The sequence below is a fragment of the Anneissia japonica genome, unplaced genomic scaffold, assembly GCF_011630105.1.
Source record: "Anneissia japonica isolate Jap-2015-1 unplaced genomic scaffold, ASM1163010v1 scaffold699_len907043_cov185, whole genome shotgun sequence".
Lineage (NCBI taxonomy): Eukaryota > Metazoa > Echinodermata > Crinoidea > Comatulida > Comatulidae > Anneissia > Anneissia japonica.
The window spans coordinates 441,806-468,994 of NW_022722982.1; the positions used below are offsets into that span (position 1 = coordinate 441,806).

Here is a 27,189-nt window from a genome sequence, read left to right on the forward strand (position 1 = left end):
ATCCTTTATGCTAAATAGTTGTTCTTTCATCCTGTCGTTTTATAGTAATTATAGCGCATCTAGCTATTACTTTCCATAAAACGATTGTTTATCAAAGTCTTTTCATAAAGGTCGTCTCTTCTTCGTTAGAATCGCAATGTCGAAGCTTTGCATATAATATATATATTATTAATTCAGTCTGAAGAAACCATGGACGTTTAACAATTTCATGACCATTTTAGAAACCGTATTTGTTTCATCGGTAGAAAAAAATCTCTTTGAATTAAACAAATCTTGTTATTTCATAAATATATTATCATCTGTGATAACCAACACAATAAAAATAATAAATTCTGAGTTATAACTTTCATTTTGTTCCTGATGACGAATATCGAATAACAATGGCGTGTCTTACTTAATGGAGTTTTTAATTACTTTATATAATACAATTTAATTGAATTAATGTTAACTTTAAAATTAAAATATGAAAAATAATCTCTTTTGCATAATATATAAAATATACCGCCTGTCATAAAATATGGAAACCCTCAAAGTTCAAGGCTCTAAAACATTGTACTGAGGTCTTATCTAATATAAATTGATTAAATAAGTGAACTTCCAATAGTACGTAAATTGATGAGGAAAAGGTAAATTGAAAATTGAATTTTTTTCATTCATCTGACTAATAAATCAAAATAATGCTCTTGAATAGTTTTAGACATTATATAGCCTATTTAAAAGCTGTAAAATAATTATAATAATTTGTTTTTTTAATTGTAATAAATAAGTCATGCCTATATCTTCTCATTCAAAAACGAAATATCCCTAATTTCAATTCATGAAAACAAAAGTCAAAATTAACACATTATATAAAAAAAAAATGGCAATCCTTAAAAATTTGAAACAAAACTATTTATGTAATTTTATTTAAATCCTGAGTAACAGTACATTCATTGTCACTAACAGTGTCATTAACAGTAAACATTGAATTAAACATAGAGCATTTGGGCCAAAATGAAGAAGTTATTCTTCTTCATTTAATCTGCAATCTAAAATGTTTTTATGTTGTTTAATTATTGCTTTCAGACATTTTTTAAAGACCTAATTCTGTGTTCTTGGACTTACTTACACAAGAATTGAGAGCAGTCGGCCTCCTGTCAGGTGCGATTAATATTCATAAAACTTTTGAAGACCATGTCTATAACTGGACCTATTCTAAATAAGCCTAGGCCCTATATTTCTTAATCCACAGACAAGGAGGACTCACCAATTACGAATAGTGCCTCATAAACTAACTAATAGAGTAGAGTAAGTACGGAGAGGAAAAAATCTCAGAATGTGTACATCTGACCATCAGAAAGGCAAGCATATTATTAATCGGTGAGTTACACATTACATAAATATTAGATTGACTTAATCTTGTATCCTCAACGACCGTACCTAAAGTTTGTGAGCTCTTTTGTGCGTACAGATGAGTTAGAACAAAGTTATGGTGGAATGTATGGATTTGGTAGGGACTATCGATTTCAGAATCGTATTAACATATCGTCAGTAATTTGGGGGTCAAGGATCCGAATATTGGAATAACAGTTACGTATTTAGTATTTCATTAACATTAAAGCTTGTCTTTCCTGGAGTCTAAATACAGATTCTGTGAGCGTCTGACCTAATGTATGTCATTCTAGTGTAAGCAAGGAGGTATAATGGTTGATGTATATTTATATTTCCAATTATTTAACAGTAGACTATTACTTAGTTATATGTACACTTCCTTTTTTTCAAATCAGGTATAGGCCTATGTCATTTAGCTGGAGCTAGAGTCACCTTATTTTTCATAAATGTTATTTAAAATAGAATGATTTTCCGCCTAAAATTATAAATTTATTTTCCCATAATTGTTCTATTCTATTCATATTTATTTATATAGCGCCTTTTTTGCAGATACGAAGCGCCTCTGTCACTGGTCATTGGATCCACATGCTTAAGTGTTGCTGCTGTATTCAGTGCAGGAGCAAGCAACCCCACCAGGTACCCATTTATACTGAGCTGCGCCAAACCGCTTCACCGATAATAATAATAATAATAATAATAATAATAATAATAATAATAATAATAAATAACGATAATAATAATTTAATAAATTTAAATAATTTTTTTTTTTTTTTTCGTTTTTGCTCTGTATGTTGGGACGGTAAACTATTTAGGCCCTACAAGCGACGGAAACGACTCAATGAAGGATTAACGAGTGACAACACATTATTATTTTGGAGAAGACTAAATTGTCTTAAATGTTAATTGGAAAATCTTAAAGAAAATGGGTTGTCGGACAGGTAGCCAATGGGTGCTTTTAAGTACTGGACTAATAATATGGCGGTGTCTTTAAGTTAAAGAACATACCGTAAAACCTCGAATTGAAGCCCAATGGGCTTAATCTCGAGATAGTACAGTAGGCCTAGGCCTACATATCACTGTACATGAATTTTAAAGAAACAAAATTAATCAAAAATACGCTTGGTTTATAAAGTACTTTAGGTAATTTAATGCCGGTAAATACACTCAGTGGCCCTATTTGTTGCTTTATGAATACTATCCCCAAATTTACCGCATTCATTTTGAAAAGAAGACCCCTCTTTACTTTGCAAAAGAGCCTCGAAGGTAATAATTGTTATGTTTTGCAAACATAACTGATGTGCTGGTCGAATTTTTAGAGTGATCTAGACAACACACAGATTTCGAACAGATGAGACTGATCTAATTATTATTTAATTATATAAGCTGTCTTTTTACATGTTTGACATTGCGCCCTCTGTTGATAATTTAAACTACAGAGAGGGAGATGGGGTACCGTACCCACAGAAGTTATCCATGCGCGCAATCGTTTGATTAGTCTATTATGTCTATTCAATTTTGCTAGCAAGAACCAAAATGAGTTTAAGAACAGAATGATTAAATATGTTGTATTTGTCGATGCATACTTATTTAATGGTATGTGATATATATATATATATATTTTTTTTTTAACTTAGGGAAAATAATACAGGAGGAGGGCCCAGGCCTAGTAGTAGTAGTAGGCCTAGCTTTAGCCTTTAGTAGGGCCTAAAACCTAGGCCCTAGCTAGTACTAACTAACTAGCCTAGGCTAGCTACCTAGGCCTAGAGGGGACTAGCTACGCCCACTCCATCCTAGGCTTAGTAGTAGGCTAGGCTTTTGGCGATTTCGTACCCATAGTTGACTAGCCCTTACCAAATTTTCGTGCAAGATCTACCTTTTTTATTCAAACATTATGCAAAAATGTTATCTATTTTCATAGTAAACATGTTAAAAAAGCAAGTCAGAGGATGTATTTTGGAGACTCAATTAACCAAACTTTATTTCAGCCTGGGCTAGGCCTATGGTAAGTCGCTAATTTTCGACATAGTACTAAAAACATCGTAATTTTCGGACTTTTGGAAAATAGAATTACAGGAATCTAATTTTAACAGATGCATATAATAACTCATACCTTCCATAACCACGAATTCATAAAATTAAATTGCATCCTGCCTGTAAAATGTAATCATCCTTTTGCCGAATATACGCTAGCTTTGACACCCCTCTAGTTTTCAACCGTTAATTTTCGACAGTCAGTGCTATTTTCGCAATTTTCATCTCTTGGAAAAAAAAATTTATTCGCTTAACAATAATAGAAATGTTAGATAAGGCCACGTAAAATAAAATAATTGTTTAGCATTCTTTTGTTATCAAATTTCATGGTAGGGAGGGAGGTTTTTTTTTCTCGCCGAACATGAAAAACAGCGTCGGAAGGAAAATTAGCAAAACAAAGAAGAGGAAAACATCAGAGGCCAAAATTGGAAACAAGAAATCATGCAATTTTAAAGGATTAGTCAGTGTCATCCACTTGGAAACTATTTATATAGTCATACAAGATTTGGATTTTGGCCTAGACCATTATTAGGGCTAGAGCTCTTGTGCAAAACGTAATAGAATTAGATACTTATTCGTTATAAATGCAATTCATCTACACAGTGAAGGAGTAGTTAGGTATTTTGTGGGAGAAGATTAGTGTAACCTAAATAATAAGTTTTGTACTGTAGTACTGTAAATATGATAATCATATATGTTTGTACTTTATTGAATTAATTATTTTTAGGAATTTAATAATAATTTTATAGTATTTTTATATTGTACTATTAATGAATGACCTATTTTTATACTTAATTTTTGAACTATTTTTCATAATTTTTAATTGAATTATTGAATTTTAGCAATTGTAATAATTATAACTTTTTTATTCAAAAGTTTTGCTATTTTTCAATCCTATAATGCATTTTTGTCGTAATTGATTATGTAAATTCTGAATATGAATGATGTTATATTTTTACATGCGAGTCAGTTTGCACTTGTGCAAATAATGTTGTGTAGCATTTGCTAATGGAAGGTGAATTTCCTTGGTTGTATTTTACAAAGACAATTTAAAAGTTATCTATCTATTTAAACTATATTATTAAAGACAAAGTAATACTAATTAGAAGACAGCAGGAATGAAATTTATAAATTTATGATCATCATCAAATCTGTAACGAGGGGACACTATTACAGAGTAGTGACAGAGCCATAGGCACTTTAGTAGAGTTGAATTTTTGACGAAAATCAGGAATACTTGCAATATTCCATTTAATAAATTTTATGTAAATATTCTGTGTCAAAGAATGGCTAATAATAATGTATAATTGTCAACATATACTTTTCTACTTTGTATACACTTGTATGTTTTTTACTGTATTTTTTTTCTAGATGGGATCCATCAGCCAGTTCCATACAATGGTCAAGGCTGTTTTCTTTCTAGTGTCAAAATGCGTAAGGATAAATCAGAGAATAAAGAATTAGACTGTATTTGGACATGGGTGAACAGCCAAGATGAGTGGAGAAAATTTTTTGCAAAAAGAAGCCAAACAAATGATGAAAGTTATAACAAAGAAAGGTCCTATTTGGAAATTATTTTGTAAAAAGTATTTTTGTAACATTTTAATTAAAATACTAAAACAATTTATCTGGCTCACAGAACCAAATGTAAAAATACACTAAAAAAATTTGAAAAATAAGCCTTAAACATTCAGTACAAACTTTGAATATCCCATTAAATTATCAAATAAGTTAACTTTGAATCAGAAACAGATTTAACTACAAAATCATGAAATTGATTTCAAGGGTCTATACAAAAGAATATAACAATGGCATTATAATATTTTACTGTCCATTGTTTGATAATAGGGAAAAAATTTCACATTCAAATTTTAATGTACAGTAAGTTAATAATTTACTTGAATATACAAATTAAGCATTTCCAAGTATTGAATTTTACAGTTTTCTAGAACATAACAGACAGTTGGATATTAGGTAAAAAAAATTAGAATGTGCTATAAGGCATCCATTTAATATAGTAGGCCAAAATAATCTTAACATTCATAATGTAATGTGTTGAGAATTTATATTTCATTTAATCTAATTTATAGAAAACATTCTTTCAAAATTAATGCTCATTTATTATAATGGTAAGACATTGCATTAAAGGTTTGCAATTTTCTAGGCTTTTACGCTGCCAAAAATACTCATGGGACTTTCTATTCCCTTGTGTTAATATTATTGTCTATTATAGTCTGTTGTAATTGTTTCATTATTATTATTTTGTGTTTAATAGTCCATCTGATGATTGGCTGATAGCTGAAAGTCTTCACCATTTAGCAGATCAACTACCTCAAGCTGGTAATTTTAGCTGAAACTATTTGTATTTTACACTCAATATTTAATTTGGTGGTTATGATGCTTGCATACTAGTGCTACCGATCTCTTGGCCACTGATAGAATATTTCTATAAATAATGAAATGAGACTTATGAAAAGATCACATGTTTGTGATTGTTGAGATGTTTTAATTTATGCCTTCATTAGCACAAAATAGTACAGGATTTATTTTGTCATACTAATGATATTAATACCGTAATACATAATATTGAAATGGTAATCATATTACTGGTAAATATCGATATTGGAAATTATTGGAACAGCAAAAATAATAACATGATATTCAAAAATAATTTGCTGTTTTTTCTTTATTAAGGTTACCTTTTACAAATTGTCTGGCTGCTGCATGAGGATGAGCACCTCCCACTGCATTCTAACCTGCTAATGTTTGGCGCCCTCAAGAGGCTACAGTGCTGGCATAATGCAGAAATTGCTTGCTTTTTATTAAATAATGATTCAGAGGCGCCCATCCAATCGTGGATTGATCATCTTGATATTGAAGTGTCCACCGACCTGGTTGATATTTTGCAGAGACGAACAGTATGGCGTGGAGAGTTGTCTATGACAGATAAGAAGGTACCCTCAATATTTTTTTTATATCATTCACCAACAAGGGGCAAAAAATTCCCTTACCAGTCTTGAACAATTATTTATATCGGTAGGCTTAAACATATTATGCTAAAATGCAAGATGTGAAGCAAAGATTAAATAAACTATTAGTAACAAGTGGTAAAGACAAGCCAAACCAGTCTTTATTACTTTTGAGTTATTAATACAGGGTTAAAGAGTAAAATAAGAGCTATGAAATTGTAAAAAAAATCATTCAAATCCGACAATTCCTTATGAAGTTACAAGCGTTTAAACATACAGCTGTTTATAAAGAATAATATATGATAAATCAGCCTGCAAAGTATATGTTTTCGGGTATTTCTCATGTAGAAGCTATATATCTTGAAATCCATAAGAAGTGTTGTTTTAACATTGAAAATGGGGAACATAACAGCAGAGTATGATGTATAGATATATAAAGTTTAGTTTAGTGCAATAAAATAGATTTTTAAATATTTGACATTCCATGTTTTGGCTATATTCTCTGAAACACGATTTGCGACGAGTGACTGGTTTGGCTTGTCTTTCCCACATACACTGTCAGGCATGAGGGAATTTCATATTTTTTCACTTGTCCCTGGACAAGTACCTTTTAAAAATGCACTTGTCCTGAAGACAATTTTACTTGTCCCAATATTATTGCGCAATAATCATAAAAAAATAACACAAAAGTAAAGTATTTTTGCTATGGCCCTACAACCTTAAAAGGCCTACATGCATACTGCATTGATCACACAAAAATGTTTTTCTTTTTTTTTTTAATTTGCAAGAATTAAAACGACAACTGCAAGTAAAAATTTCTCAGGCATGGTTGATTCCCATGATACACAAGTTTTCTGCAAAATACCTGTGGAAATCGGCACATATTTTTAAATGCGGCGACGGATTTCTGGGCCTAATATTTTTAGCAAGGAATATTTTACAGCCTGACACATCCTCAATTCATTTATTGCAAAATAAATGAAATTGCTTTCCTCTCAACAAAAGACAAGCACTGTAGGCCTATATAACTCTGAGCATGGGCCGAGGGGACAAATCCCTTCTAGAGAATCTCAGAGATGGCGATATTTTTGAAACGGGAAAATGATTCATTTATAGGCCCTAAACCCTCAATTTTACAAGATTTGGATTTTATATGCACATTATCATCATCACTTTAATAGTGAATGATTTTTTAATTACTTTAACAACTTTAAATCCCAATTTAACTACCCTTTCTTAGTCTGTCTAGATTGCCTTCCCCACACGCGCAAACGAAATAGACTAGGCCTATTTTGAAGTCAGCCTAATGGCTGCTGTTCATATTTGTACTCGAAAGTAATTACTAGTCTTGAAGTCCAGACACTTCATGTCATCTAACTACACTTATCAACTTACCAATTTACCAATACCAATTTATAGACTAGACCAGACAGACCACATGCACCAGGCTTAGGTGGCTGACGGATTACAGGTACGATATCGTGGGAAAATATGTAGGTCTGCTAGGATCTGGCTAACATTTAACGATTTAATTAATTTTCAATCTTTACGGCAGAAAATAACAAATTTTATACTGTATTTAGGCCATACATTTTTTCTTTTAAACCGTCAATAAATCGCGGTAGTGTAGGTGACTAACTTGATGAACACTGTGCTGTGTGTAACCGGCCATGGCATAGTCGGTTTTATGTTTGATCTCTCTTTGTGCGCCAACAATTTATTACTAAAATATCCCTGCGCATTGTAAAGAGTCAGACTTTTTATAAGTACTGTGAAAGCATTACGCATTACATGGTGAAGTAGCCTATTCTAAAAGTGCTTGTCCATGGACAAGTGGTCCCTAAAATTCTTGTTGTCCGACTGTAAAAAACACTTGCCCTGGGGCGTCGGGCAAATGGGTTCGCTCATGAATGACTATAAAAAAGGATTGAAGAAAGCACTTTAGTGTTTTGACTGATATTTGTTATAATTTGATATCTCTGCAGAACCTTATGAACTGTGTGCTACCAGGTTTCTCGTTGGTTGACCTTGGAAAAACACAAGATGAATGTGTAGAAGTAAAGACATCTAATATCAAGGAAGAGTGGATCACACATAGAAGTCCGCAAATGACAGTTGTTCAAGTTGTAAAGAAAAATGATATTCCATTTCTTTACATCACACCTGAATGCTACAAGCTGTATCCTTATGTGCACACATTTTTTGTTGTAATATTGATGTTTTATTATTCAACATGTTAGGCCTTACTAATATTTCTTTTCAGTTACTTTTACCAAAACAAGACTACTATGTGATTATTACCTCCGCCAAGGAGGTAATATATTTGAGCATTAAAAAAAATAATGGAATTGCGCATCAAACACACCCAGCACATTGTTTGTGTATTGGTTGTTACACATGACAACCTGTATTCAAAGGGCATTACCAAGTCAATGCTACCCAATTACCAAGTCAATGCTAACAAATTACAAAGTCAATGCTACAGGCTGTTGCCTATTTGCACCTAAGTGTTGGAACATTTCACAACCAAACTCAAAACAAACTTGGGTATCTAGGCCTGCCTAAATTACTTTAGAAATCCACCCTATGATACTCCTGATGCCATAAGTTTCTCTTTTCTTAATATACCTTCAGCTGTGTCATGCCAAATAGTTCTGGGGTTAAAGTGTCCAGCCATTTTTTGAAGTCTGTAATCGAAAGTGATGATGGAATTAGTATAATAGTGAGTTTGGATTGCCAGAGACTATCACAGTCAATGCTAGCACCACCCCAGTGCCTCTCCACTACAAAATGGAAACGCCAGATTTCTGCTAATCCCATGGATTTTACAGGTAATTCTAGGGTGCTACACTACTTACCATCAAATTTGTTGAGAATTTATTTTAAAAAAAAAATCATTTTCCTCCATAAAGTTGACCCATTTTAAAACTGATAGAAGTGTTTTTCAATAACGATTTCAAAATATAAAAATGTTGTTATTTCTAGCATTAAAAGTAGTATGCCCTGAGAAATTGGCACATTTAAACACCAATCAATGAATGCATAATTGGTCATCAAAGGTAGTAAATATTTTGTGAGAAAAACAGATGTTCTTATCAGGATTTAACCCCAAGATTTAACCACAAGCTATGAACTTTTAAATTTTCCCACTGGAGCATTTTTTTTCTGATAGTTACTTCGGTATGGCGATCAAAGGGTGTCCACAGTTTTTTTTAATCAACAATATAAAAAAAAAAAAGAGTAATCAACAAGAGCTTACAAAATGATGTTTGTGTTCTTACGTGTACCTGTGAAACCATCATTTGATACAACAAGGCCCCTTCAACCATGGCAATTCAACCTCAGCAGGTGTCCCTCGGCTTGCTGCACTACAAGTTCTATGGACCCTATGATTTCAGTAGCCTAGCCTTGTACCTGTGCTAGGTCCATTTATCTTTTGTAATCCTAGGGGCAATGTTTTAAATTGAATGACACAAAGCTAAGACTTGTTAAGGCTTATCTAGCCTATTTTCCAGTGTAATATTTTGTCATTTTTTACATCATAGGTTACGTCCAAGTCTTTAGATTGAAATATACCTGCAACAATTTTGTTAACGGTTCCATTCACACCAGGTTTACCACCACCCTTGACACTATGTGACAGTGAGAAATGGTTGCATAAAAACAGATCTGATCAGACCTGGATTATTCTAGATGATAAAGTTCAAATTGTGTATAATAAATATATTGTTATTTGCAAGTATTTGGGAACATAATGAGCATTCAGGTAGGGCAAAATCATAAGTACTTAAAAAATATACTATTAAAAATGAATGTTATTAATTGAATTTTTCATAATTTTTATTGATATTTTTTACTTCTTAGTTCCTAATGTTGAATTGAAAGGTTCATGGTTTAGTGTCAACTTTCTACTGTGTAAAGATAATGCCACCGGGTGCAGTGCATTTGTTTTGTTGTCTCCAACTGATTTGAATGGACATGTTATGATTGGTCTTGCTGAAATAGATAATCTAGCAAATAAGGATGAACGCAGTAAGTTGTTTTTTGTCACTTAATATCACCCATCTGCCAACAAAACGTGGTAATTGTCTATTTGGGAAGAAATTTTGCATTATCAGTGTTTTAAAAATGTTTTGTAGGGGTGTCGGCTAACTCGTATCCATGCAACTCGTACTCGCGCCAACCCGTACCCAAATTTAGGTCAACATGTCTACACATCGTTTGTGCTACTTTGACATCAAAATAAAATTATACCCAATATTAAATACTTCTTACTGTACTAAATTTTTCTACCAAAATGAAATATAATTTTTTAAATACTTTTTAATTTGAACGAACTACACTAAACTTAAGTGCCTATTTACGGCTCTTGACACTGCTCACTAAACTACTGTAATATCACCTCCATCATTTACAGTTTGAACACCTCGATGATCATGAATTTATAAATTTCATTCCTGCTGCATCAAAATCTTCTAATTTGTTTATAATAATATAGTTTAATTTATAATTATTATCAAAATAGATAATGCTCTTTACATAATGTTTGAAATACAGTCAAACTCGTCTAAGTCGAATGTGCCTAAGTCGAAAAATTGTCAAAGTCGAAATTATTTTCATGTCACTTTATCTTTATTTACAATGGTTAATATTTGCTCCAACTAGAATAAATTTAAGTTGAATAAAAAAGAAAGTCGAACATATTTTACATGCCAAATTGATCTGTTTTCCATTAATTTAGTCAGTAAGTCAAAGTCAAAATCTTGACGTAAAACTTCAATCATTTTAAGCTGTCGCCGCTTTACTAACATCACTGAACGTCAACAACTGACTCATACATTTGGCAATGCAGAAATTCACATGCTAAGTAAGCCCAACAAGTGACTCACGTTTACATTGCATAGCAGTACTTTGTGTAGTTTATTTTACATGCAACTCAACTCACATTCCTCACTATTGTTCAGACATGTGGTAAAGTCGACAAGCGACTAATGTTTAGGCACTGTTTCAGGTTTTGTTAGTTCTTTTTTAAATACAGTAAATTAAATTGTATCGCAAGATATGTATAATTATTGTAAAATATATGTCTGGAATTTAGGTATAGAGAGTAACCCATCATATAAAACAAATATGCTAGTTTTATCTTCATCCCGATCTTCGTTGCATACAAACTATCTGCGTGGGCGTCACCTCGCGGTGCAGCGAGAAGCAAGCACGTGTATGAGTAGTGGGCAACATCTGGCTTACTTACGATTAATACACATGTTAAAAATAATATTATACATGTTAATTTTTTTTCCTGTCTCTGTAAGGCCTAACTCTCCAAGTAAAGTTGCTATTGTGATTCGACTTTAGGCGAGTTTGACTGTACAAATGTAGATCTTACACAAAACATGGGTATGGGCTAGCCAACTATGGGTACGTGCAAGCAAGCAGTAGCCAGTAAGAAACATTTTAACTACTGTAGGACCTTGGCTCCCATTGTAAGGCCCACAAGAGTACAGTAGCTCTGCATAAACTGTAGAGAGCCTTACACACTGAGCTGAGGTGGTGCTAGAATACGAAAATTTGAACTCTCTAGATTACATCTCTATCACAAAATCTGTAACCTTAGCATATGTAGGGAAAAACTTTGAGTGTGCTCCACTTTTAGGTAAAATACACAGACACTTTAGGCCTCATACCGGAATCAAGCCTGGCGCCTCTGAATAGGCATTAAAAAGTTATGAGCATCTTAAAATCAGTTTAATTTGGGCAAAATTAATTATTTTAAGATTTTGACCTTCGGTTGTGTGGTCAACTACTAGCCGACACCAAATATTTTAATCGCAATTAGTTATTTGGGATATAGACTATAGCCAAATGCAAGATTATTCTAATCAAACATCAAATCAAAATAACTTGCCATCACAATTGCTGTACATTTTCTTTCACTGTGATGAAGCTGTCTTAATATCCAGTATATCTTCTCTTAATTGTCTTGCAAACTATTACGCATAATCAATTAAATTTATGACAATTTAAAAATGGCCGCAGCTCAATGATTGACTCCTGTACCCTTAATTTGAGGGAGTCAAATAACTACGTAGATAGTTGCCAATGGAAATGAAACTTAAACAGCTGTTGCGATAAATATTTTTATCGCAACTCAACCCCTTCAGTATAAACTCTAAAAACCGTATCCTAAACTGCAGTTTAATTTGACAGCAAATGCTTATGTGATCATTGGAGACAGAAATTTGAATATAATTGGTTACTATCAGAGTTTAAAATGTTCATAGAAAAAAAAAATTACACTGATAATTTTGAAAAGATCTAGTTTAATTTAAGCTTGCAAAATTCTAATAGTTAAATAATAATAATAATTTAAAAAAAATCACTATGAATTATAACCAGAGGAACAGTTAAATTTCACTGTTCCCTGATTACAACGTTTCATGATGCTAATCACTAACACAGATTCAATCTTGAACTCAGTAACTTTATTTGACATTTATTTATTTTATTTTATTTATTTATTTATTTATTTTTATTTTGTTTGTTTGTTTGTTTGTTTCGGTGTAAAAACAGACTGACATCAATCCAAGAGGGTAACAAGTGAGCTTACAAGCAGATACAATAAACATTAAACAAGAAACATAAAAGGAATGAATAAAATGTACACTAAATAAGAAAAGCCAACATTAAATACGTTGGCAATAGTATTATATTATTATCATTAGTATTACTATTAGTATTAAATATACATACGACAACCTTTAACTTTACATGTGGGTGAATAATTTGGTATTCTGTATAAAAAGAGCATTTTATCCCTGCATTTCTGAGGCATCAAATATGTAGATGACATGTTGAACTGGAACTCAACATCTGGGAGGGCTCCAAACAAAGGGCTGACTAGAGTTTAGGTCAGGGTCCTGGAATAAAAAATCCCTGGTAGGGTTCGTGGGGAGAGTTTTTATGGCTTGGTAAGGCCTTAGTAAGGCCCAACTTGAGTTTTTAGACCACAATATTAGGGATTAGCGATCAAAATAACATTTGGATATGCAATTTTTCCCCCTCAAGATAGGCAACATATTTCCTAGGCTGTAGCCCATCTTTAGTTATCTCACCATCAGCTACTTGGCTCTGGACTGATGAGCCGTTGATGTCAGCACAAATTTGCAACGGAATAAACCAATGGTGGGACCAAGTGTCTGTTAATGTTCTAGAGTGAGCAAATCGTTCAGTTAGTTTAAATCCCTCATCATTTTTGGAGACATCTTTATTATACACATGCAAAAAGATGATTCTTGGTATATTTTCTGATGCCCAAAGGCGTCTTTGTTTGTGACATAGGTTAAAATGTTTAAAGTTCTTGTATTGGGAAGCTGCCTAAAACATATTATTATTTATTATTATTTGGATTTATAGAGTGCTTTTCCAAGAGACCAAAGTGCTGTACAAAAATAGATAAAAAAAAAATTAACATTATCATACAATTGAAGCACATAAGAAATAAGACAATTAAAACATTAAGGATTAGGAAAAAGGTGCGCCTTGAGGAGTTTTTTTTTTTTTTTAAATTGCACATTAGAAGTCTCACGAACAATATTTGGTAAATTGTTCCATAGTCTTGGCCCCAGAATGGAAAATGACTTATCTCCAAAAGATCGTTTTGTTTTTGGAATGGCGAGACGAGTATGGTCTTTGGCGGTTCTAAGCCCTCGTCTACCTGAGTAATACATAGAAATAAGGTCACTCAGAATGATGGGAGCTAAGTTGTGTAGGCAACACATGCACCAAGATCTTATACTCAGTTCTCTGCTGGACAGGTAACCAAGGCAACTCCCGAAAAGTGGGGGCCGCAGAAGTATTACTTTGGAGATACTGTATAAGGGAACACAGATTTTAAACGACTCAATATTCTTAAACTGTAGACATGAACAGTGCGAGTGCCATGCCGGAGACAGTTGGATAAAATACACTGAATAACTTCAACTAGCGGCATCTCAATTCATATAGTATGGATGTTCAAATGATATATCATCATCCAAACCACCCTTTTATCCACCCTTTTTCCCTAGTTTTTAAATATTAAAAAAGTCTATATATCTTATTAATTAACCATTCCCAAGTTTTTTGTCAGATATGCTTTTTGTGTTTTGAAAAAAAATCAATTGTAAAACATATCAAAACTTTTTTCCTCCGGAGCCTGTCTTAAATCAGGGTTATATTATATGCAAACAATGATGTGCAGTACATGTTTAAAAAGTAGTTAAGAGGTTTATTTAGTGCATTTTTATAGTATTGTCTTTTAGTAGCAGTCAGCCAGTACTAACAAGCAGTCTACATTCAAATTAGATTTATAGACTGGGGGTTAGGAAATATTGGGGTTGAGCAGTTGAAACCAGAAGTCGCTGAAAATAATACCATTTTCACATTGGGAGTTTATATTGAAGGGGTTGAGTTGAGATAATAATATTTTTACCATATATGGCCAAGATACATATCTTCCAGTAGTGTAAGTTTCATTTCCATTGCTAACTACAGTATCTACATAGTTTTTTACCCCTCAAATTTAGGGCACGGGAGACATTTTTTGAGCTGCGGCCATTTTTGGATTGTCATAAATCTGATTTGATGTTTGATTGGAATAATCTTGCATTTGGCTATAGTCTATATCCCAAATAACTAATTGCCATTAAAATATTTGGTCTCGGCCAGTAGTTGACCGCACAATCTAAGGTCAAATTAATTAATTTTGCCCAAATAAATAAGATGCTCATAACTTTTTAATGCCTATTCAGAGCTTGATGCTGATGCCAGAAACAGAAAGTATGGGCAAAACTGAGCCAGAGTAGCAATTGTCAGCTTTCTAGTATGTCCAGAAATGAAAATATTGCCTTTCAAAAACCCTAACAAAATATCGCTGCACTTCGTGAGTCTGAAAAAGGGGTGTGTCTTCAGAATTTAAAAGTGCCGTAACTTCGGAACGCTTGGGAATTTTTCAATGAAACTTTGGGAATTTTCACAATACCCTTCAAAGTATATTTGGTTAAATTTTCAGCAAAATCCAAGATGGTCACCATGGAAACTTTCTAGAAATTGGTTGAGTTGGCATGGAATAACTCAATAATATAATAATGATTTAGATTTATATAGCACCTTACACTAATAAAAGCCCCAAAGCGCTTTAACAATGATTACTGTATATGATAGCATAACTTGGCATATCATTACTTTTTGCTTGCAGGTATTTATTTTATTAATATTTCAAGTGTATTGTTCAACTGAACCTATTTCTTTTTGTTTCCCTTTTTAACCAAAATAGAGGATAAACAGACAGATAAAAAGATTCCAGGACTTGATGCTGAAAAAGCTGAAAAGTGTGAGGATGCAATTTCTGAAATCCAACTTAAGTTTTTTGAACACTGGACAGGTAGTTACTATTTGCATCAATTTATAATCGTCATATTATATTAGTTAATTTGTAGTAGTGCCATCTGCCTGGGGCGGATGCAGGATTTGGCGGTAGGGGGTGGCTGTAAATTTTAAGAAATAGTACCTACAGATGGCCATCATTGACACATCACTATATCCAGTGTTCTCCCCAGAATGAGTGTCAAGCATCATGGTACCTGCTCCTCCCCCCACCCCCACACCATGGTTGGGGAAAATTTTTAAATAATTACCTATATTCCCTGAAATGGCACTCTCAGACATCAAAAATGCTTTTTAAGATTTTTGAAATGACTGTAGATTTTCATTAAAAAATTTTTTTTTTTGTGAAATTAGTAACCATATATTGTACTACTATTATAACCTAGCCAGAATTGCCACAGGATGGCAATTTTTTACCGACCTAGTTTAGGCCTTGGCCTAAATTTTAGCTTCAAACTGCTTGGCCTAGGCTAGGCCTAGCTAGATAGATAAACAAAACATCGGCCACGTAGGCTGCCTAGATTGACTAACACTTATCTAAATTTACTTTCATTGTAAAGTAGTATTATCATATTAAAAACATTGTTATAAAAAGAACAACCAAATTGAACATAAGGCCTATTGCCTAGGCCTAATTGTTTAAACACAAACACGATCAAGTTGTGACTTCACTGTCAAGAGAAGTACATGTGGTGAGAGGAAAATCCAGATAGATCGTTTTGGGCATGCGCATGGACATGCATCGGCAGTTTTGAAGCAAACAGTTTGTGTGAATCAAGCTAACGATCGTGTTTGGAAATGAAAATGACAACGCAAAAATAACGCAAAAGGATCAAGCATGAACTTGGGCTGATAAAACAACATCGTAAGATAGCATTGTTTTGTGTTTAAAAATATTTTCACATTCACTCTTCTTCAAACTAGGATACATGGACAGCATTGTTTATTTTGAAGAATTATTTTATTGAGGATATTTTAAAACGTCACAGAAGAAGCATCAAGCGTCACGGCCAGCTTGGGAACATCGCGGTGCACCGTGACAAAGTCCCAAGCGTCACGGTACCGTGACGCTTCAAGGGCCTGGGGAGAACAACCTTTGCCCCACTATGATAGTTGGGGCTGAGGTGGGTGAGAAAATTTGAGGAAATAGTACCTTTAGATGACTGGAAATGACACTTTTGTATAGTAAAATTCATCATCATCATGTCTAGATGAAGCGCCAGAAAATTTCTCATGATTTTTAATCAGATTTTCAGTAATCACAGAGATCTAATTATTATGAGTGATGTACCATAGAAAAAATCTAAAGAAACACTTTCTTTGACCTACTGTACCTCAAATCTGTGTGGCCACATCCACCTCAGCCCCACCATGGTTGGGGGCTGCGGTGAGAAAATTAAAAAGATAAAGGTAATTTTCGGGAAGTGTGATGTACGGTACCATAGAAAATACAACTTAAAAACATGTCTTTGATGTATTTACTTTACCTACTTCAAAACTGTGAGCCCACATGCATCACAGCACACCATAGTTTGTGGCTGAGGTGGTTAAATTTGGGGAAATTGTACCTCTAGATTGGCAGATATGACATTATTATCGGTCTAATTAATCGCTGTGATGTACCATAGAAAAAGAAACTTAATTGTCTTTGATATGTGCCAAAAACCAATTTTATCTTTGCACGCTGATTTTCATACTTCTCAAATTATAATAAATCGTGTATCGAATCGTGTATGATAGGTAATTCAGAAGTTTAGAGACAGAGTATACCGGTATCTTGCTATAAAATATGACTCTGGCTGACCTACCTCGCTCTTTTGTTAAAACCTGAGTCATTTATGCAGTTTATTTCAACAATTTTCAGGCATATCTTCTTGATTTCCGAAAAGTGAGGGGGGTGGGGCCAAAACCTTTCTCTTATACACATCTAGATGCTTTCCCCTTAAAAATATGTGGGGTGGGGGGGGGAACGTGTTCCACTTCCCCACTGATCTGTGCCCATTGGTCCGTGAAGAGCCCACGTCGCCTCAGCCCCAAAAAATTGACACTGGATTAACTAAAGGGAAGAACATTCACAATTCATATCAACAATATAATACAACAATTATTTTTCTTAATAGAATTTAGGGGGGTGCGACTGCACCCTCTGCACCCCCCTCCCCTTTGCATCCGGCCCAGATCTGGAGTAAAGTCAAATTTCTAAGCGGTTAAGCTGGGGCTCTGCAAACTACAGCCATAATATCGGCGCAGGTTTGAACGGCATGTTTGCTTCTGGTTCTTGAGGTGGAAAGAGTCTTTTTGGATAGGGACTGTAAACAATAGGCCCAGTGTAAACAATTTTGGCTCATGAGCACTACAAAGAACCCTCTAAATTTTTTTCGAGAAGAGTAGGGTGTTACCCGGGTGTACTGGTCCATACAGGCCTTGTTGCCTACGGATGAGAGTAGCTGGCACCATTTTAATTGGTAGCTCAGACACAAAGATACCCTTAGGGAAGAAGGGAGTTATTGTACAAGCTAGTCCAAGCACTTTGAGACTCTGGTGTAAAGCACTATATATATATCAAATTAATATTATTAATAAAGATATGACAGAATTATTCCAAAATTCTATTTATTTACATAGATTTTTCTTTTAATGATATTGGAGTTTTTTTTTAAATAACAACCACTTTGAAAAACAGTACTCGAATACTAAAAGTGCCTGCATTTTAAAGAGTAAATGACATTAATTAAATTTAATTATCATTTGTTTCAGAATTGCATCTGAGTCCAACTTGCTGGGTGGAGCGACAGGCTCTGCAGAGCAAGGAGTCCTATATTCGTAAATTAAAGAGGTTCAAATCATCTGATCGGTCACTCGGTGGAATTTCAGCACCACCAGTCGACAGCAGTGAGTGCACAGTTCAAATTCTTACTAAATCTCCAAATTGAAATAGTTGATAAACGATGCCACAACTATATTGCTTCACTAATAGTTTACACTGTTTGAGTAGTTGGTCAGTGTTTTTAAACTCTGTATTAATGCATCAAGTCAATCGCCGTCTTTTGATGTTAGTTTTGTAAGTATGTTCATAACCAAACTGTTGTAGAAGTCATTGGTGAAATGATCAGTATGTCTGTTGGCATATGTACAGTTGTTTTAACCTTTTGAACACAAGCCAGAAAATGGTCAAGCAAACCATACACTAATGAAAAATTAGTGCATGGTTTAGAATTGGAAAATAACATTATGAGATGACATCACAATTAACTTATAAACTATATTAAGATAAAAATATTAAATACTGTAATATTACTAAGTTTGTTTGCACACACTTAAAATTTAGCCCTCCAGTCTAGCAGCGAAACTTATAAGGCTAATTATTCACATTACCAAATTTTAATCACAAACATAAAAGAAAACGATATAGTCTCTAATGATTAATATATATTTTCAGAAATCACACTTGATGCCAAGGAATTTATTAAACACTTCCGCAGTGATGGCTTGCCCTTGGCTGAGGAACTCTCTCCTATTGCTGTCATCAGCAGTTCGGGTGTGTGTACCTCTAGGCCAGGATTGGAAAGGATTGAGGACGTTGCCAATGCATCATTCAATGAGGCTTTAAAGTATAATTTTCATGGAATTAAGTGAGACATTTTTATCTTTCCTTAAACATTACTGTGATAGCTTTAAACTGAGTGAATCAAATTCCTCTTATAATAAATTACACTATAATTCTTTCCTGTGTTTTGAGTACAAAACTAACAACTTAAACTTAAAAAATTAAAACCTACTATTTGATATAAAACTTGATATTGTGTGGCATATTCTAAAATTCTGGTAGTAAAACCCATTTTCAGATTCCCAAGGCCAATAACACGAATGATTTGATTTGAGAGTCTACACCCATCTTAACTTTACCATTTAAAGCTGAAGTGGACAAATTCTAATCATATGCTACAGTATAGCATTTTTTTTTTTGTTTTTTAATGAGTGTAGTATGCATTCCTGATGTGCAAATAAAACTCTGTAAGTAATATTCAATGGCAATTTTTTTTATATATCTTTATCTTAATAAATTTGTTTGAATTTATATCATAAGTTACAATTAAAGTAGCTGAAGGGACATCTTAAAAGGAAAACAAAATTCGAAAAATTTTAATTACAGTTACATATGTATGAAAATTCTCCTTTTTTATGGGTCAAAAATGGGTCACATTGAGAACCAGGTTTGAAACAAGCAAACTTTCATATCTGTTAACAACTAACAGAAAGAAAATAAGACTGATAGAGATGCTCGCAATGAACACATTTAGGGGAGTGGTAAAAAGCATGGCTGAGGCAAAATGTTTTTGGAGCAAACACGTGTAGAAATGTTCTGTGACAATCTAAGAGAATCTTAGATGTTATATTCTCTAAGAAAAAATAGGTTTATTGATAAGATCAAGACCAAGTCTCCTCCACTGCTGACATCTTGCTTGATTAAATCAGGTTACACTAGTATTTTATTATTTAACATATACAGTATAGTTGACTCTAACATTTTATAATTCAGCTACTGTCTAGATTCAAGGAATGCAGAATATTATGATGAAAAATATCAAAAGCTTGAGTCAAGAATTATTCGCAATGAAACAGTATCCACATGTACAATTGAACAGGTAGACTCCCCAGCAACTATGGCCATCAACCCTACAAGGTCATCACCAAGGAAACGTCGTGTGAGAACGCCTAGGTCAAAGGGTAAACTTCATTCAAGAAAAACGATTCAGTCACCAAGGCTTGCAAAGCAAAGTTCTAGCACCAAATATGAGATAAGTAGTAAAAGGTACTCAGTGCATGTATTTTTAGAATTTTATTCATCCATATTGTCAGAATCCATGTCGTGCTACACAGTGGCGTGAAGCCTGTGAGCTCTCCGGGGAAACAGCCCGGAGGCCCACTCAAAAGGGCCCCGGGCTGGAAAAAAACTTTAAAAAAACAAAAAAATTATATTCAAATTTAAGTCAGAGTGCCATTTCTGGCCATCTTAAGGTCACATAATCATGAAATTTCTTACCATCTATCTGTATATGTCCCTCCCTGGTCCACCCTTTTACAAATTCCTGGATCACTGATAATAGTAAGCAAAAATCAATAAAATACCAATGTCGTGAGTCGTTTTTTAAAAGTGTGCATCAAATTTTGGGGATCTTATAAAAGTAACTGTGCTATTTACTATCAAATTAATAAAGGAGTTGCGGCTAGTGTGGGAAATCACAACTTGGGTCTCAGAGAAAAAAGTTTGGGAAGCATAGATGTGAGAATCTTGTGGCTGGATTGCCATTTTAATGAGTGATTAAGTTCAGTGTTTGGCATATCCTTGGCCCTAGTGCCAATATGTTACCTCCGTATAAACCAATCTTGTCACTTTCATATAGGATTCTAATCAGTGGCGGACCATAGGGTAAATTGCAGGGTATGCTAGGTAATGGCATATCGGATGTGCACGTCTCCCCCGAAAAAAAACACACTCGCCATCACTCAGTCGTGCCCCCTACCCACAAATCATGCTCAAGTAGTTAAAAATCACCTCAAATCACCTTATTTTGTGGGTCAGCCCCCTCACCTAATCACTGATCTCCCACTTTAACTTCCCATCCCCATCAGCTCTTGGGTTCAAATTTTTGATGAGAACAATAATAATGTTTTGTCTCAAAAACATTATTATCACCAGTTAGTTGTGTACAACTATGCCAAAGTAACTATTATGTGCTTTTAAAATAAAATGGTAGGGAACTTGCAGTATGACATCTTTGTATGTCTTTCTGTCAAAAAACCTAAAGGTGATTACAATTTCGAAACCCCTAAATAGGGGTACTATACCATATTCAAGGAAAACCCCTACTAAAGCGACACTTTTTTTTGGTCCTGATGGTGTTGCCTTAGTGTCGGTTTTACTCTATTTGCAGGGGTTCAAGGTGGCAAAGTCCAAGGAACTCAAAAGCAACTAAGAAGTCATCGTCCACTAGAATAACATGTGTTACAAATTCAGAGGAAGTAATCCCACCTTCAGAGCTAAGGACTACAACAGTAACTAAAAAGATTCAACCATTTGAAAAAAAACATCCAGGAAAGCAAGTAGAGTCAAGATCAGAGAGACATAAAAGGGTATGAAATAATTTGAATAGGTTTTACCAACTCAATAACCTTTTACCTTTGTACCCCATCTTCACTTTTTACTCTACTACTGTTGTATCTTCATAATTTCCACTTCACAAGCAGCGTAGACCATGGAAGCTAGGCTTGTAGATTGGCCATACTGACTTAAAACAAGTTTTGAGCGAGCACTTGCGTGAGTCAGAGTGTGGTGGAATTAGAGAGGACTGCCATCAACTTGATGGTTTTTTGTGCTTCCAATTGCAGTAAGAGTGTTTGCAGTATTAACAGAGAACATGAAATATAAAAAAATGAATAGATCATTAATATCAAAAATCCAAGTTCATTGAATGCAAAGATCAGCTGTATAGTCACGCCAACGAAATATGCAAGTTATTATCAACCATTCCTCTAGACTTGCCACAAGTCTCTTATTTGTTTGTCTTCTTATTTTTCTCATTCTGGACAGCGCCACCAACGAGAAAGTTAATTTAGAGGTAGACAGAATAAGCGACTTGTAAAACACTGAAATCAGGCACCAGGATGCCAAAAGAATGACGTAATCTTATATTCCGTATTTGGATAAATGGGCCGACCGAAATAAACAATTTCAACCAATCAAATGTTTATATTTTCGGAGCCACGAAACTGAGTCACTCGCGTCGACTAGTTAGGCATGACTAAATTTAAATAGTCCTCCCTAATAAAACGGGCCTAAAATATTTAGAATAGACCCTAGTAAGACTAATTTTGGCAATGGCAAAAACAATTAAGCTTAGACTTGATGGCATACCATACAAATACAACAAAACTTTAACTTTCCAGGAAGATGGCTCAGGCCTCGTCTGGATGGAGTCAGTAGGCCTAGCCTAGACTAGTAGTAGAGGCTTGGCGTATTTTTAAGTTCTTACTTACAGAGGCCTACCTTTTTAACAATATTCTACCCTAAAGGCCTAAATCTGTAGCAGCTAGCGGTGAGCAAGGTTAGTATAGCCTACAGTTATCAGTCCATGTCATTCATTCTCAGCAGGCCAGAACTATTAATTAAACTGTTTTAATTCAAGTAGGTAGCCAAAAGGGAGCTGGAGCTTGTTCTAGTCGAGACATCCGCATCTTCAATTTTGAAAATTTACGAAGATTGATTAATATGCATGAAGTTAGCCAATCACGTGATTTACAAAATCAGTCATGCATACGATATCCCACAAGATGTGTATAAGAGACAGCATGAATCGTTTGCCCAGGCCCTAATTCGAAAAAAAAGAAATCGAGTATGGGACGCCAATTAAATTAGGTATGGCGCGCACTAAGTGCAATAAAGAGTGAGTAACCTAAAATTAGGGCCTGGAACCCAAGCTACCATTCCTCAGGCAAGATTGCTGTATGGTATGATTTAGATTGCAGGACAGAATATTTAGAATATCCAGAATCCAAATGGGGGGGGGGTCACAGGGGCCAGAAAATCACAAGGGGAGAAAATCACAATTCGTCGGAGAGAAAAAAAATGTATGTATTTTCTACATATTAGTAGACTCTAAAATTGATTGAATAAGCCTTTGAAACCACTAAATTGTCATATTTTTCGGGGCTTTTCGCCCCCTAGAACACTTTCGAGAGATTTTGAGTGACGTCCAACTACACCCACTTTTTTTTGTCGGGGACGTCAGACACCCCATTCGGCAAATCCTGGTGCCACCCCTGCCCCACAAACATCTGAATTACTTATAATACATGACTCGAGTGCATGTGCCTTTATTATAATTTGAAAAGTATGAGAAAATGCGTGTAACAATAATAATAAGATTGGTTTTCGTCACATGGTAAAGTTAATTTAAATTACATCAAAGACAATTCAGTTTTATTTTCAGCGATTAATTTGATCGATGATGATGAATTTTATTATATAAGAGTGTCATTTCCGGCAATCTAGAGGTACTATTTCCCAAATGTTCTTACTTAAGCCCTTAACTATGGTGTGGACTAAGTAGGTAGGCCTAAATTAAATACATCAAAGACAATTTTCTTTTAATATTTAATTTCTATAGTAGATCACACATATTAATAGATATCTATGGTTGCCAAAAATCGTTGATAAATAAACATGAGAAATTTTTTTTGGCGCTTCATTTTGATTATAGATGTGATGACGATGAATTTTCCTATTTAAAAATGTCATTTCTTATAGTAATTCGTGGTAAATCTACATATTTTTGATAGTTTTTGTCATTGTGTTGATTGTTTATCTGTTCTTATTGAAATTAAAGTATACTTTTAGTTTAGGCTGTTATTATCTTGTATTTTGTAGGATTTTTCTAGGCCCCTGTATGCTTTTGGCTAGCTTCAATTGTTATTGTCCATGGCACAGTGAGAGCTAATCGAATAGGTCACTGTCCATTGTTCTAATTCACACACTGCAGGCTAAACACACACACGCTAACAAACACATAGTTTCAGTAAATCTGTAAATAATTCATTCAAAATTGTATCTAATGAAATAAACATAATTAAATTTTATACATATATTTTTATATAATAATTAATTTGTATTCTAAATTTCTAAATTTTCTAATATTTTAACTTCTAGGTAGCTAGTTTGACTGTTTAAACATTGTCTTAATATTTGATAAATTAAAATAATAATAAACAATAATTATGGTCTATTCTCATATATCTATATTTAGCTTGGCTCGCTGCTGTTCTGTTCTGCTCTGCAGTAAATCCAATCAGTTTAATGTGAATGGTAGCCCTGAAATTTACATTAGGACACCTACGTCAGTATCTGGTTGGTCTGTGTTTCCAAAAGTCAAAGCATACATTAAACATACAATAACATATAAAATATGAAAAAGAATTTCTAAGAATTAAATAGGCCTATATCTTTAAAATGTTTTTTTTAAAATAAATATTATTAAAATTTGACTAGCTATCACATAAAAAAGCATTTCTGATGTTTGACTGGTAGCCCATTCCACATACGAGTAACTTGTCCAAATGCATAACATCCAAATGCCTAACATTAACAGTGAACATATTTAACATAAAACTCTTATGCAATTTATATAAAATATTAGTAACAAAAATAACAATAAAAGAATATTTGATTCCATGGTGCATTCAAAGTTTTATTGCATTTTTTGCCATTTTTTTGCAGAAATTAATAAAATACAATAAATAAAATTTCTGTTCATCTAGAGCTACTATTTCCTAAAATTGTCCCCCTCACCTTTTGAAACAGCTCTGCGCCCTTTTCAAAACCACCACCATGTTTGTTGGAAAGCATGTATCTTATTTACCAAGACAAAAATCCATGTTTATTCTGTGTTCGCTATTAATAACTACTATAGGCAAATGTACTCATAATATTTGAACCCTTCTTCTCTGTTCACTGATTGATTAATATATTTTATTATAGAAATTGAAATATATTGTTGATCAAACATTAAAGGCAAAAGGAATTGGTAGAGATAACCCATGCTATCCAGGAAGCTCTCAGCGACTCTATTCATTGACAAAAAGCTTTGTACAGGTAGGTCAAGTCATTGTCTTCTGCATTAGCCTAACAGCCATGAGCTCTCACTAACTAAAGTCAGGGCTCCATACCATAAGAGGTTCTGTGATATTCATTAGCATTCATTTTGCTCCAAACCGGTTGAGCAGGCCTTTTAAGGAGCAGAACATGTAAAAAGTATCAAAATACGCCTCTAAAATGTCGGAAACATGGTAGCGGGGGTTTACCCTGTGCCTCTGAACCCCAAGGTAGTAGGGCCCTAAAAAGTCTTAGCCAGGGGTGGTGACATGATTTGCTCGACAGGGAGCCTGATGTCCCTGATGTGGTCCTTGGTCCCCGGCCCCTTCCCCCACTAGCACCACCCCTGGTCTTAGCAAGAGGCCCCAGTCTCTTTGTTATGGCACTGTTCTTCTGCCTGCCCGTATCATTTTCAATAATTATTAATAGGATATGTATTATTTACAGGATGTTAACAATTAAAATTATATATATTTAATTTCATTGAAAAAACTATGCTCATAAATAGAAATATTTGTTTCTCTTTATATTTAGGACTTGAAATCTTCCAAAGGATTAGACCAACAGATGAGAAATATAGCTGAAAGCAATGTCGATCAAGTTCTGAGTTTTGAAAAGTCAAGAGTGTAGATAACAACATGACAACATACAGAGCTGCAAATATCGATTCTATGGAATCACAATTAGCTTGTTGAATCAATCCAACAAATGAACTTATTGCCAATTCACACAGATGAAATGTAACAAGTTGTGGTAAAAGTGGTAAAAATTCTACTCTCCAAGATATTACTGCCAAGAAAATCATCTCCACATCCAACCATGCAATATTCATGTAAGATTAAGATTATCCTCACCACGAGTCGATCCCAGCTTACTACTGTAAGGTGGAATAAATTACAATTACTACTTCAAGATGGTATATTCACTGCCTTCATGGGTATTTGATTTTGTATGGTCATGAGGCAAATTTGAATAAAGCACTGATTCAATATCCAAGATCAAGTGCACCTTGTAATATCATGCAATCTTCTCAGAGGCTGGTAAAGATTACAAGATTTTACAAGTGACCCTTGTGAATTCTAGGGAACACTACCAAGATTGGTACATTAAATTTATTTCACACACATAGATCATTTTTGTACAAATTGTTACATTTGATGAAATGTTGTAAACTTTTTGATTTTTTAAATATGTGTCAACATGAGTAAGTCAATGAAATATATTTTTATCCCATGTATAATATGCCATCATTAATTGCCTTATTTGGATATGTGGTTTGTTTGATTTCTCTTTAATCAAGTAAGGAGCATGTTTTGCCTGAAAATCTAAATTCGGAGAACAGATACGCCATGTTTGGCTGTACAGTATGTTTTTGTTGCAATTGTGGGAATAACAGCTGCTAGGGAGCAGGTACATAGGTTTTAATTGCACCATTTTCCATGATCATGTTGATAACTAAAAAGTCTACACTGCTTGTGGATTTGGTAGCGAAGAATTTAATTAAATGTTCAATATAAATGTGTCCATGAACTATCTTCACCAAAAGTCCAGATGATGATGTTATCTCCAATGTAACAAAACCAAACATGGCTCTAGGGACAGTTGGTTTCAAATTGTTCCATGAATAAATTTGCAAAAATGTGGAGCAATTTTTGTTCCCAGTGCTGCACCATGAATATGGAGATAAGGACAGTCTCAAACAAAATTGTTATTGTTCAGAATTAGCAAATTAGTTTTGGCCCAAAT

General features: G+C 34.0%; 1 protein-coding gene across 1 annotated transcript; it reads left to right on the forward strand.

Moving 5' to 3' along the window:
• The first annotated feature begins 2,806 nt into the window (after positions 1 to 2,806).
• LOC117112044 (mdm2-binding protein-like) lies at positions 2,807 to 26,966 on the forward strand. Its single transcript, XM_033255097.1, has 14 exons — positions 2,807 to 2,964; positions 4,774 to 4,960; positions 5,678 to 5,742; positions 6,097 to 6,356; positions 8,357 to 8,550; positions 9,006 to 9,202; positions 10,236 to 10,403; positions 15,685 to 15,792; positions 18,552 to 18,686; positions 19,234 to 19,426; positions 20,335 to 20,607; positions 21,731 to 21,929; positions 25,330 to 25,443; positions 25,978 to 26,966. The coding sequence occupies exons 1-14, from the start codon at positions 2,922 to 2,924 to the stop codon at positions 26,071 to 26,073; spliced, it is 2,232 nt and encodes a 743-aa protein (XP_033110988.1). The 5' UTR covers positions 2,807 to 2,921; the 3' UTR covers positions 26,074 to 26,966.
• Positions 26,967 to 27,189: the final 223 nt, after the last annotated feature.